General features: G+C 35.8%; 1 protein-coding gene across 1 annotated transcript; it reads right to left on the bottom strand.

Annotated features, from left to right (window-relative positions):
- Positions 1-5499: 5499 nt before the first annotated feature.
- On the bottom strand, positions 5500-14244 carry LOC121424932. Its single transcript, XM_041620826.1, has 2 exons — positions 13836-14244; positions 5500-7699 (listed from the first exon to the last, which is right to left on the bottom strand). Exon 2 carries the CDS (start codon positions 7646-7648, stop codon positions 5501-5503), a length of 2148 nt encoding a protein of 715 aa, XP_041476760.1. The 5' UTR covers positions 7649-7699; positions 13836-14244; the 3' UTR covers position 5500.
- Positions 14245-14565: the final 321 nt, after the last annotated feature.

The following is a 14565-nucleotide window of genomic DNA, read 5'->3' as shown; positions in this document are numbered from 1 at the left end:
TTGGCCTGATCGGGAATGATAGCTCAGTCGATAGACATGATAGAGCGGGGGTTTCGGATTCCGGTGACCTGGATTGATTCTCACTTGGTGTATTAGTGCTCTTTTTTAAGGCACATCCTCATTACACCCTAATTACCAGGTCTTGGAGAGGACATTAAGCCGTCGGTCCTCTAGTTGTTTGCTTACAAGCATTCATGCTTTCTTAGCAATCGGGTAAAAAACATCATATTAAGGTGGTGCCGTGGCCGAGTGGTCTAAGGCGCCTGACTATATACATGGAAAGTCCGGGGTTCGATCCCCGGCCGCGGCACCTATTCCCGTGAGCAAGGCAGTTGATCTACAATGCTCTTTTATCCTGCTTTCAAATAAATGGAAATGCTGTATGCATTATTGGTAACTAGGTGTGCACTTGTTTTAAAAAGAATAAAAATATAAAAAAAATATTAAGGCTTAAGATCCCAAGTTTTCATACTTTCATCCTTCTGATTTCTTGACAGTTATCAGATTGAAAGTGACATAATAAATTCCCTGTGATTAAACTTCTGACACCTATTAATAGTATTAAAGTTTCATCAGAAACTTGTCGAACTCACAGCTTTGGCATCTTTGGGCTACAACCTCAACACAGACACAACTTTGGAAGATGGATATGCATGGGTGATTAGGTACTATTTGACAAGAGAGATCCATTTGTTAACCATTCCATATTCACTCGAAGAAAGTAATCTACATGTAAATATGCAGCCAAAAGCCTTTGCCAATGACCTAACTGAGTACTAGTATAGGAGGGCCCTGAAATTGAAAAAAAATATCTGTACAAGCCTTAGGTGAAGGCCCACTGTATGATCAAAGTTTTAATCAGGGACTGTGCCTAAATAGTAGTGTTGTCCATTTTATCATATCATCAATGCTGTAGCAAACTAAAAAAGAAAGAAAAATGCTATGTACCCAGCAACTATTTCAGTTTCAGTTTATGAATCATCCAAACAATATTATTCTATTTTTATCTGCAAAAACATTTAAATTTCTCTTTGAAGCTGCTCTTTTTTAAACGATAAAGTATAAATACCATGCTCATGTTTAGAATAGGTAGACAAGCAATATACATACAAGTATAGATGATTTCTTTTTAGAAATAAGAGAAATAAAGGGATGTCCTTCACTTTACCATTGCCAGTATGCATGTAGGTATATTATTGTACAAAATGGTACAATAACATCATCCACTTAAAAGTGGATGATTTTCCCCCAAATTCGTTAGGGGGAAACATATCGTTGCTAAGGTAAATAGTGTTACTAGGCAATGAAATTGTGTCAGTACATAATGGTAAAATCCGGAATATTGTAATCGATTACAAACTATGATATGTTAATTCTCTCAATATTTTTACTCTAAGGCACAACTTCATCAACACATTTAGCCGAGATGAAGAGTGGTAACATAGCCGTTGCTAGGGAATATTGTTTCTGGGCAACACATTTGACTCCATGGAAGCTATAAAATAGACAGTTTGTTGAATGATTACTTAAAACGAGTTTGTAGACATCTATAATGATAATTGTTTCAGGATTATTGCTCATAATGGACTATTTTCCACAGATTTGTCCAGGGAAAAGAGTGTTAATATAGTCGTTGCTATGGAAAATAGTCGTTGCTAGGCAACAAATTGGTATCCATGGATAATGTGAAATGGTCATTTTGTTGTTGTTCTATTGAAGACAAGATAATTGATCAGGAATTATTCACTCAATCAACGTTTTCACCACAAAATAGTATAAAGTATGTGCCTTGTACGTACAAGTATCTGTAACAATGTAGTCAAAATGAACAATAAAATGGCGATTTGTACGATGTGAAGGGGTGTGTCCGGTTGACCATAGCAAATTAATTTGAGGTTCTCAATAGCTTAAATGGGGGTTTTCAGTTCTTTACATTATTTTTAAATAATAATTTATGTAATTTCATTGGTGTAACTTACTTGGTTTAATTCAACCTAGTTAAAAAGTTAAAAGTTTGGTTTGAAATGAAAAAATAAGTGGTTTCCTTAAGGAGCTAAATGGTTGCTATGGAAAGTTATGTTGCTAGGCAACAATTTCTGAGAAAGTGTTCATAAAATTCATGCTAAGTTGTTTTTCAGTAATTATTCTTACAATATATAGTAGATCTAGCCTTTGAAAATGAGAAAAAATACCTGATAATCTAAATTAATAGGTAAAAAATCAATATTCGTGATAAATATTCAATAAGTATCTAAATTGGGCGTGGCTTGTTCAAGGCTGGTTTCCATTGTGATGCTACACATTACGGCATTTTTAATGCCCAATTCCGGAAAATTCAGAAAATTTCCTTTAATTTGATGTATGATTTTGCTTTGATCCAGCCGGGGGGATTAAAGTCAAGAAATAAGGCACTTTTTGGCTTCTGGCCGCTCATCTATTAGGAGTATGAAGCTTGTGCACCGGGCATTTACCACTAGAGCATTGGAGCAAGTACATGCATGTATGTTATTTCATTGCATTGCCACACTCATTATCAGGGAATGAGTGACATTAGAAATGACCTTTTGTGATGTTCTTCCAAGACATAACGTGTCATAAGCAATAACCAGAAATATATTTCATGTTAATGGAGATGGGTTTTGAAATACAATTTTGATGTCTTTCTAGAACACACGCCCTAAGATCACAAATCTCACATTTTCATCGTGCAACCTCTTTAGTTTTTCAACTCGTATATTTTCATTTTATGAGATTATTGTATTTTTAAAAATTTATTTTCATAGGGTGTTAGATTCCAGTAATCTAATGACAGCAATATGGAGAAGGAAAACAAATAAGATGAATAGTTAATCACAAAAACATTCATTATGATGAAAATACTATTTTCATGTACCCTAAATTACCTATTAACTTGGTAATGCATTCTGAAACTCATTCGAAATGATCAGATATACTTCATTGCCCTTGATATGTCCAAGTTTCATGACATAGGTCAACATATTTTTCACAGTTCTGATGACACTTCAAAAACTTATCCTTGGTTTAGATTCCGATGTTGTTACTCCCAATATGGTCAAAGTTTATTGATTCTAAATAACCTTTGACCTTGGCCATGTGACATGAAACTCACGCGTGACGAAAAGCGATGCTTGGTTGTCCTTATGTTAAAGTTTTATGAAATAGTTTTTATACATTAAGGTGATGAAGACGTTTGATAACCCTATAATGCTGACGACCCCGACGCCGTCGGAAAAGCCGCGCCTGTAGTCATGCTCGCTCTGCTTTGCATGCGACACATACACAAACCATCACCCTCACACACACCCACATACACACCCACACATAATCATTAAAAACAAATACATTTTACGAGTTATCTATCTTCTGTTTCATGATTTTATCACTTTATCGAAAATCCATATGCTTAATAACAAGATCGACAAATTGCTATTCGTTATGAAATAAATTCAATACTGATGCCCGGAAGCACGCGACCCCTCTAAGAAAACCATCCTTCACACCCACTCCCTAGCCCCCCCCCCCCCTTCTCTCTATTTCTCAAAACATACCATCTTCCATGCCTCTTTGTCACACCTACAATTGCCCTCATGGGTGGAGCCACGTGGTGGGGGGTGTGGTAGCCCATTTTCATGAGTTCAATCATTATTATTTTTTAATGAAAATTAGGGGAAATAAATATTTAAAGAAAGGGATCTGGGTAGTTGAAATTAAATACCACTCTTAAAAAACTTACGCCATATTATACCCTGGCGCCCACTTATCTTGTTTCCCATCCAGTTCTATTCACCCCGCCGCCGCCCCTCTCACCTCTCCCCTATCTAGACATACATTTCGAAAATGTTTAAACTTGAGATGATCACGCCTGGAATTCTCAAAATAAGGATTACATTCTTGCGAGCGGTGCAATCAAAATTTATTCTCACAAAATATCAAACTATACGAACAAAGTAGGGATCATTAATACCAATGACTTAATCGACTAATAATCAAAGACAATATAAATAATGAACGTAAAGGCCACCTTTTCGAGAAAGTCTTCACCTCACTCTGTGGTACACCTTTGCAAAATCATACAATAATCATGATAATGTAACGTTATTCGTACAATAACATTAACGTCATTCAAAACGTAACGTATGACTGAGTAAGTAATACATGAACAATCATGTTTGAATTTTATTCAAAAGAATCCTACTGCTATCAAAATTGCATACGAGTTAAAATAAAGATGAACATAATTTCAGCGCTTTTAGTCAAATGAAACATACCGTGATATGTCTATTTACAAACACTGAACAAAAATGACCACATATATACGACAGTCTTTATGTATACTCTTGCAAACGTCTTATGTTAACATTATAATGAATACTGCTGCTGCTGCTGCTGATATATATAACTGTTGTTAATTATGTTGATTGTCGTTAGTGATGATGACGTTGATGGTATTGTTTAAGATGATGATGATGTTTATGATAATGATGGTGGTGGTGATGAAGATGATGACGATAATAATGATGATGGTGGTGGTGATAATGATGATGGTGGAGGGGATGATGATCATAACGATAATGAATAATATCAATATTTTAATAGGATTTTAAACTCATACTTCGTGAACATTGCCTCATCATGATGATAATGGTGGTGGTGATGAAGATGATTGTGGTGGTGATAATGATGATGACGACACTGATGGTGGTGGCGGGGTGATGATGATGATCATAACGATATTGAATATTAACATTTTAATAGTACTTTGAACTCATGTTCAAGCACTTCTTCGTGCTGAGGCCTAGTGCTGAACATCTCTAATTTGAAAGATAAGCCACCACTGCGTGTTGATCTAATCAATGGTTTGTCCCTGACATTCCAATGTTTTTATATATATGTTATACAGTACCACACTGATAGAATATGGCTTGTGTCATTTATTAGCTTGCATTTTGTATGTTTCCAACGAAAATTGTCACAAATATCCAGAATCTTTCAATTAGTATTTTTTGTGGGGGGGGGGATAACGTCTGACAGACTGAGCCTTTAATTAATTTTCTAATAACCAAAATTATCAGGTATGAGCTCGTACCCCCCCCCCCCCCTTCGCTCGTTCCCTCCAACTGTATTTACCAGAATATCAAGAATCCCTTCTCATAACCTGGTGGACTTCGTCGCACGATGGCGCTATATTGCACGATAACTTCCTCCACATTGAACATACAAAATGGAATTACAAGTAAGAATTTAAATTAACGTTTTGATACAAGTGAAAAGGTTGAGAAAGACAAAATTTGAGCTAAGCTATATGTCCATGTATTACGTCATTAAAATCAATATGAAAGGAAATGTCAATGATAAGAACATTCGTAGATTCATATTTACAAAAGCACTTATTGTTCATCTGCTCAAGTCATGTTTTATTCAATAGATTACTTGATAATGCATATTCATGATAATATAACTCTCTGATCTTATATTTTCGTCACCTCCGATCATGCCCACACTTCACGGAAGTGTCTGTGAAGTTTCGCCAGACTTCGTGCATGGCGTCCGGGTCCTTAAACCCATGAATCGTCATCAGTTCTTCTCTTCTCAGGGAACATGTGTCACTCTTCTCACCCCAGTTTTTGAATCCTCCATTATACTGGGGGACAACCCCCACCTTCTTTGCCAAGATGCCTTGGTAGGCATCGTCGATCGGGATAAAGGCGGTCTTCAGTGCTTGCTCGTACATGGGGGGCACTACGTCTGTTGATATGATATACCCACCACCCGAACAGTACGGCGGGAAATAACGACCGCTGTAGAACTTCTCATTAACATAATACTTGGAGTCTTTCCGGGTGATGCGGACACTCCTGAAAAGCACCGATCCCATGAAGTACTTTTTAAAGGCTTTGCCACTGCTTCGCTCCTTTTTCAGATAATTAATGATGTTCGGGAAATTGACGAACATGTCGTCGTCTCCTTTGTAGATGTATGTGGCGTGAGGACAGTTCTGAGTAACCCACTTCAACCCCATGACAACCTTCAGGGTGAGGTTCCCGAAGGACTCCTGGAATTCTGCTTGGATGATGTCGCCATTGGTGTCATCCTCTATCTGAACCTGCTTCTGAATCTCTTCCGTGTCCCTCTGTGTTAGGCCCATCACAAACAAAGTCTTTACCTTTTCACCAAGTATCTCATCCTGACTACCCCACGTTTCTCGAATCGCCTGCCGGGCTTCAAAATGACGTGGAAGAGAGCTCACTAAATTAAGGATGAATATTTTGTCCTCCTGACCCTGATCATTGTAACAATATTTTGGGTGGTCGTGAACCATCTGCAGGACGGTGTTTAAGTAAGGTTCATTATCAGCGAGACCCGTCAACACAAGGTCAAGGTCTGGATCTGGACATTCACGCAGAAACGTCTCGTTACTTATCTTGTCAAAGACAGTTTTTATTTTTTCAGGTGTCGACATCCCTCTCAAAGTAAAGACCTTACCAAATTCACAAATGCTTTCATAATCTCTGTAGTTGAACAGACTATCCTCCACAACGTTCCATTTCATTTCATCAGCAACGATTCCTATGAGGACATCTCCGAATGGTACTATAGATCTATCAAAGGAGTCACGATAGAGCTCATGAACAGCAGACATAGAAAGAACGAAGCCAGCATCAAGGGTGCAGAATGGAGGATATATTGATCGTTCGTACAGGCGCTCTGATACATAGTACAGACTGTTTTTGTCACGGATTGCTCTCGAGGTACTTCTAATCCGCCCACGCCACATACTCTTGTCGTTTTCTTGAACATGGAGGATTCGCAGAGACTTGACCAGTCTGTTCATGTTTAGATAGATATGGTCATCTCCTATAAATACAAATTTCGCCGAGGAGCAATGTGAAGACACCCACTTCAAACCTGTAAGTACTTTCAAGGACGAATTTCTGAAATCCTCATAGAAGTCTCCCAAGATGATATCATCATAACGATCGTTTTCTTCATAGATTGTAGCATCTAATCTTGGTCGATCTCGTGGTTTTCCTAAAACAAACATAGCAAGCACTCCTTGTGTCTCAGCGTCAGGAGCATTTGCCCAGGTTTCCCGGATCATTATCCGGTAGTCTAAGTTCTCAGGTTTGGAATTGATCAGCAATATCAGAAACAAATTCTCTTCGGAACATTTTGTTGAATGATCATACTGCGTTTTCAGAACCTTTGAAAACAATTCGGCATTCATCCCTGCAAAGTCATTGTCTTCATCGACGTCTTTATCGTCCTCTACGTCACCAGAGATATTACCATTTTCCTTCTCCATGGCACCCTCCTCTTCAATCAGGTTATGTTGATCATCCACATCGGGAATGTCCGGTTTCTTCTCTTCCTCATTGCGAATGACTGCACTGTCGGGTTCTGCAATGCGGACTTCAGGCATCTTCACGCTGTCCTGCAGGATGGATCGTACTTTCGGATTGGCATGTAGGGCGCCCTCCTGGCCCCTGATAACCTCTGCAGAATCACGTTGTCCCATGAGGGCTTCCTTCGACGCATCAAGGTACGTCATTACCACAATTACCTTCGCCATGTAGATGACGACGAGGAGGAAGAGGAGGCCCTCGATTATACTGGTCCGGAGTACCATGATACCGGTCCTAAAAGAGCTCAGATCCAAAATCAGCCTTGGTTGTTCAACCTGTAAATTACCAAGCAAGAAGAAAAATAACTATGATTGTTACATGTTACCTGTGCACGTATTCATGGATTAATGATCAAAATGAATAAACTAATCTTCCTATTTGAAAAAATTGGACATGCCATAAGCGAACTCTCATATTTAATGCCTGGGCGTATTTAGGTTGATATGATTATAGCACTTTATTTGTGTTAATACATATAATATTTTGAGGTCTTAATATTTATAGAAAATAAAGGAAGGCAAAATCCTTCTAAAACTTTGGAAAGGTTCAATATTTCAAATTATATTGGACGAACTTTTATAAGTATAGTGTATGAAGTGACTAAATTGTACTGATTCTCAGCTTTTTATTAGATTGAAGGAATTAGGTCTTCGGGAGGTCTTTGACGAAAAATGGCAAATATGTCCTCAGTTTATAGTCCAGAACGAACCTGCTGTCTTTATACCAATTTTCGACAAAGACTTATTGGATGTCCACTGACATGAAGGTCATTTGACAATATTTTTTGAATGTTCTTGCATTCGTCTTGCGTATTGGATGTAAAAATTCCCTTATACACTGAAAAACTGTGGTGTTAAAACTGACATCGGTTGGTGTTAATAGAGAACCACACCCTGAGGTGTTAGAATTACACCCTAGAGACTGAACATAACACCAAAGAGTGTAAATGTAGCAAAAGGTGCTGTAATAATACCTATAGGTTTTAAGTTGACACTGCCAATATAACACCGGTGTAAAATAACTGGTGTGGTCATCTATGCACACCGGTTAACACCACAGTTTTTGCTGTGTACATATACACTGTACTAAATACATGTATGTAATGCCCTGAATTATTATGGATTCGACAGTTCGCAAATTGAGGTTTAAAAGAAATGTAAGAAAATTTGGGTTGTACGTGCAAAAGGTATTTTAATGGAATTACCCATGATAATTTTATCTGATAATAAATTCAAATATTAAATATAAATCTTTAGATTTGCTAAGTACAGGTTTCAAGCATCCAGAGTCCATTATGACAGTTTAGACATTGGATAATTATTTAGATTCTACCCATAAACACTGATAAAGGTCTACCTCATCCTAGTTTAATTAAGCACCAAAACATGATTAAATATTTTATATTTATCTAATGCACGAAATTGCAAAAACAATATTCTGATAAGAGCATTTGGAGAGTATGGATTATTCACCAACCAATGTATTGCGCGTACAAAGCCTTAGTGAATAGTTTCATCTAGCCCCAGCTAAGAAGTCTCTCCTAACGAATGGCACCATTCTGGTGAGGAAGAGCTCGAATGTTCCACCGGTTGCTATTCATCGAGAAGAGGATCTGAACAAAATTAAGTAAAACTCTCTTACGCATATACTGTTGATGTTTTATGTAAATAATGATTGACTTTGATATGATTACGAATATTTCAAATGATTCCAATGATTTTATTTATGATATTGGTGTTAATAATGATGAACTTAAAATTGATTTAGATCCAAACGATGAGGCTTCGAGTGTCATATCCTCAAAATACTACACTCAGGCTTCAGCCAAAAACATTTTCAAAGGTTTACCTTCTTCCTGCTTGTCTATTTTGCATCTTAATATCAGAAGCCTAAACAATAATTTTCAGCAATTTCGTTTATATTTAGATAACTCAGGTGTTTCCAAAAATACAGTAATAGGTTTAACTGAGACATGGCTGTCAGATAAATGTATTAATATGAATGCACTCCCATGTTATGATATACTTACAAATAATCGTGTTGATAAAACTGGTGGTGGTGTTGCAATTTTTGTGCCAAGTCAATTTAAGTATGTTATTATTGAAGACATGAATTTAATGAATGAAACTGCAGAAACTTTATTCATTGAAATTAGTGATCGTGATAACAGAAAAACTGTATTGGGAGTTGTTTATAAGCCCCCTCGCAGCAATAGTGCTGATTTTCTAGAAACTTTAAATAATTTACTACATTATCATTTTGTTCAAAACAAAAGATGTATCATAATGGGAGACTTTAATTATGACCTGTTAGCGAGTGATACTAATATTTTAGCAAATGACTTTTTAGAGACATTCCTTTCTGCCTCCTTTTTGCCACTTATTTCTAGACCCACTAGAATTACCAATACTTCCGCAACTCTGATTGATAATTTTTTCTCCAATATTCGTTCAGAATTTAAAGCTGGTATAATTATCTCAGACATGTCTGATCATTTCCCAATTTTCATGTATTGTTCTAATCAATATCAGCCAAACAACTTTCCCAATTATGTACCTAAGAGGCGTGTATATAGTGATCTAAATATATCTCGTTTGAAACAGAGTTTAGAAGAAGAAACTTGGGATGATGTATTTAGTACAGAATGTGTTGACGAGTCCTACGAAACATTTATTGATATCTTCATGAGTCATGTTAATGAAAATATCCCTTTTGCAAAGCCCAAGTCTAAAAATTATAAAAGATCACCTAGATTACCTTGGATAACGAATTCAATTCTTCGTTCGATAAATAAAAAAAATCGATTATACTATGAATATATATCAAGATTAACTTATAATACTCGGAGTCAATATACCAATTATTAGAATATACTAACAGGGGTCATCCGTACTGCTAAAAAGGCATATTACCATGATCAATTTAATCAATGCAAGAATGATCTTAAAAAAACATGGAAATTGATCAATTCTACCATCAATAATGGACAAAAGTTTTCAAAGATAACTAAGCTTATGCATAATGATTCTATTATTGAAGATAAAGCTCAGATGGCAAATATTTTCAATAATTATTTTTCACAAATTGGATTTGAGCTCTCTAGAAGTATACCAACAAATTCCCATTCATTTCATCAATATCTGGGAGATAGAAATCAAAGTTCTTTGTTTTTTCTCCTACGAACGCACAGGAGATAATTAAAATTATATCTAGCCTAAAATTGAATAAAAGTGCAGGTTTCGATAACATTGATAACATCCTTTTACAGAAAACTATGGATTATATAATTGACCCTCTTATTTATATATTCAATTTGTCATTATCATCGGGAAATATTCCATAATCAATGAAAATTTCTAAGATTATCCCAGTCTTCAAAAAGGGTGATAGTTCTTTAGCAAGTAACTACAGACCCATTTCATTGCTTACAAACTTATCTAAAATTCTTGAAAAATTGGTTCACATACGAACCATGTTTTTTAAAAAAGCACAACATCCTATCCGATACTCAATTTGGTTTCCGAGAAAAGAGTAGCACTTCCCATGCAATACTTTCTTTAGTTCAAACAGTTGCCAAAGCTTATGACAAGTCTTCGAATACGATTGGTATGTTCTTAGATTTTTCAAAAGCATTCGATACAGATGATCATAATATTCTCCTTTATAAACTTTCTCATTATGGAATTAGAGGGGAACCACTAAAGTGGTTCAAGAATTATCTAACCGGGCGTTCACAGTTCGTTTCACTTGATGGTAATATTTCTGAACGTAAACCTGTTCTTTGTGGAGTTCCACAGGGCAGCATTCTTGGCCCAATTTTGTTCATTACTTATATAAATGATATTGATATGTCATCAAGATTGCTTCAATTTCATACTTTTCGCTGATGACTCTAATATATTTCTGTCGCACCCCGACCCAGATCAATTTACGCAAATATTCAATGACGAACTAAAAAATGTTTCTAATTGGATAACAGCTAACAAACTTTCTCTTAACCTAGCAAAAACTAGCTACATGCTATTTAGCAACAAGATTACGACTGTACCAAAATATGTAATTTTAAATGATACTGTTATTCAAAGAGTGCGATCAACTAAATTTTTGGGACTGATCATTGACGATAAACTTTCTTGGAAAACACATATTGATAATATTTGTAAAATCATTGCTCGCAATATTGGTGTCATTAGAAGATTAAGTCACTTCTTACCCCATTATATTTTGTTATCATTATATTCAACGTTAATTTTACTTATCTGAATTACGGAGTTGTTGCATGGGGTAACGCAGCGAATTCTCAAATTAATAGACTTTTTATATTACAAAAAAAGAGCGATTCGTATTATTAGTCATGCAGATTTCAGGGCACATACAAATATTCTGTTTATGAAAAATAAAGTCTTGAAGGTTAAAGATTTATATTCTTTTCAACTCGGACAGTTAATGTACAAGTTTATTAATAAACAATTACCGTTACCGTTTGATAATATGTTTGTAAAAAATGATACAATTCATAAGCACTTCACTCGCCAGGCGAGTTCCTTTCATTTACCTCTGAATAGAACATCGTTTGCACAGAAGACATTTGTTTTTACTGGTCCAAAATTATCGAATTCTTTTTCAAAGGAAATTATACAATGTAATTCAATACAAAATTTCAAAGGAAAACTTAAGAAATATCTTCTGGATTCATATTAAATTATTGTTTTTTGGTTTTTTTTCACAAAGTTATGTAACTCAGAATTTAATATGTACATGTGTTTGTTAATTTCTCTTTGTATATATGTTTAATCGTTTTATGATTTCTGTATACAGTGTATACTGATTCATTAATTTTTATTTTTATTCATTTTTATTCTTGTTTATTTTTTATTCATTGTATATATGTATTGTTTATTTCTTTATTTTATCTTATTTTTATTCATAAAATGTATTTATGAAAGGGGGCCTTCACCCTACAAGCTCTGATTTTTAGTTGGTCTCCTTCTCTTTCGATTTCATAGTATTATTGTATTATAGAAATGATTTATATATTATATTTTGTAAATATGTATATTGAACTATCATTGTAAATGTAAAAAGATTGAAAGAGAAAATAAATGAATTGAATTGAATCTTGCTATCAACTTATGTATGCATCTAAACACTAAATGGGTGCCGCGCACATCCCATGCACCACCTATACAAAGTAGGGGAATGCGGGGTAAGTTGAGCATATAGGGGCAAGTTGAGCCACCACCCCCAGGCCGATAATGAATGAGTCAGACATTGAAATGGTGTCATGTATTGATGACCCATTACATAACCCATAACCCAACCACATTGTTTTCAACTTTGAAACAAAAAGCACCTTTTTAGAGGAAAAATACAAATTTCAGCCAAAAAAGTAAAAAAGTGTGTGAAATATATCAGTTCTTTTTACCCACACACGTCTTTAAATATAATAAAGAAATAAGAACAATATTGTTAGTCCAGGTATGGATTTTCATTCTTGTCATATAGTCTTTTACACGTACATGATGGATGCATAAGAAATGTGTGAATGTAAAAATATTGCATGAATTTCGGACCGGGGTAATTTGAGCCAGCCAACATGGGACAAGTTGAGTCATGGTAATTCTTATTGTAATGTATAATGATAAAAAACAAACATTAAAAGCCATTGATATGCAGGCAGAAAGGAGCAAATTTACATGACAGTTTTTTTACTTTTAGAGGATGTTAGTATTTATAAAGAATTAGCAAGTGAAAAAAAAATGACATGGTGGTTCTTCCTGCATACATTTTGTACATAGATTTTGTGGCCAACCTACCCCAGAAGATGGCACAACTTACCCCATTCAACATCGTTTTTTCAAAGGTCACAATGACTTGCAGTGTGGGGGTAGGAAGTTCTACATAGGTGAAAAATATTTCCCAATAATCAAATTTAAATGCATGGTACTTATTTCTACAATATTATCAGACATATCCATTCTAACATGCAAAATACAAAAAGTGTCACAACTTTCCCCGCCTTCCCCTACCATATTACGATCCAAAGTATGAAGAGTTTAGAAAACTCTTTTTTTCTTTTTCTCCTCGGGTGGTTACGCTAATAAGGACGTTGAGGAGTATCATCAAGAATAAAAACGCATAAACTTATTCGAAAACACTTTAAAGTGGGGGAGCAAAGCGACCGAGCTTGTCACTTGGACCCTTTTTATTTTGTAAAGTGAAATCGAAAGATTTCGTGAATTTTGTTAAAATTATAAATAGAAAATGTACAGTTTTCAAAAGTTCTGTCCCCCCTACGCCCGCTTGGTACGGCCAAGGACATATTCAGTCTTCAGTGAATTAATCATGGTTGTTTAAAGTTAAACTCTTAATCAAATACCGTAAAGTTATCTTGAACAGGACAATACTAACCGTTCGAGTTGCCGTATCCCATTCAGCGTGTACATGTATGCCTACAGATGGTCGCCATTAAGCACCGACGTTCCCAATGCATAACTTCAGCATTGTTTGTCACTTTCTAATCCGTATTCACACTTGCAATAAACACCTGTGTCATCAATTGGTCTTTCCTTCCCGTACGATCTGGATCAACTTTCTTAGCAATACCAGCCCTATCAAGGAGAGTTGTCTTTGGACTATTTTCAGCTTCAGCGCCAAGTTGTTTCAGGTTATTTCATGCTGTTTGGCCAGATCCGAATGTGTCTGCAAACCAGGAACCACTTTCACCGTTCTGAAGACTTGTAGGAGCGTAAAGCGCCATTTTCTGTCTTAGTCAACGTATAACTACGTACGTGTCACGTCAGTACACACAATGGGAACCCGATCTCTTTTCTTTTGAGACCCACTGATGCATTTACTCCACACTACAGTATTGATCGTAGATTAGAGATTAAACACTGGTCTTGCTCATTGAAAAAAAAGCCACAAACGTCTTCGGAAAATACCCCAGCCACACAAAACACCGTTACTCTTATCCGATTGCAAATTAACTCTTTCGTTTGTTTATTTTAAATCCCTCTCTGAAATCCGGTCTAAGAAGGGAGTGCGTTTCTGTCTTTTTAAAGATTGCCTTTTTTTGGTAGTTTGTAAATGTTACTAGACATAGGCACATTGGTATGTGATGCTAGTCGTTTCAAAATTA

This window comes from Lytechinus variegatus, chromosome 12 (genome assembly GCF_018143015.1).
Source record: "Lytechinus variegatus isolate NC3 chromosome 12, Lvar_3.0, whole genome shotgun sequence".
Lineage (NCBI taxonomy): Eukaryota > Metazoa > Echinodermata > Echinoidea > Temnopleuroida > Toxopneustidae > Lytechinus > Lytechinus variegatus.
Note: the sequence above shows the minus strand (reverse complement) of the source record. Positions and strands in the feature narration are given on the sequence as shown.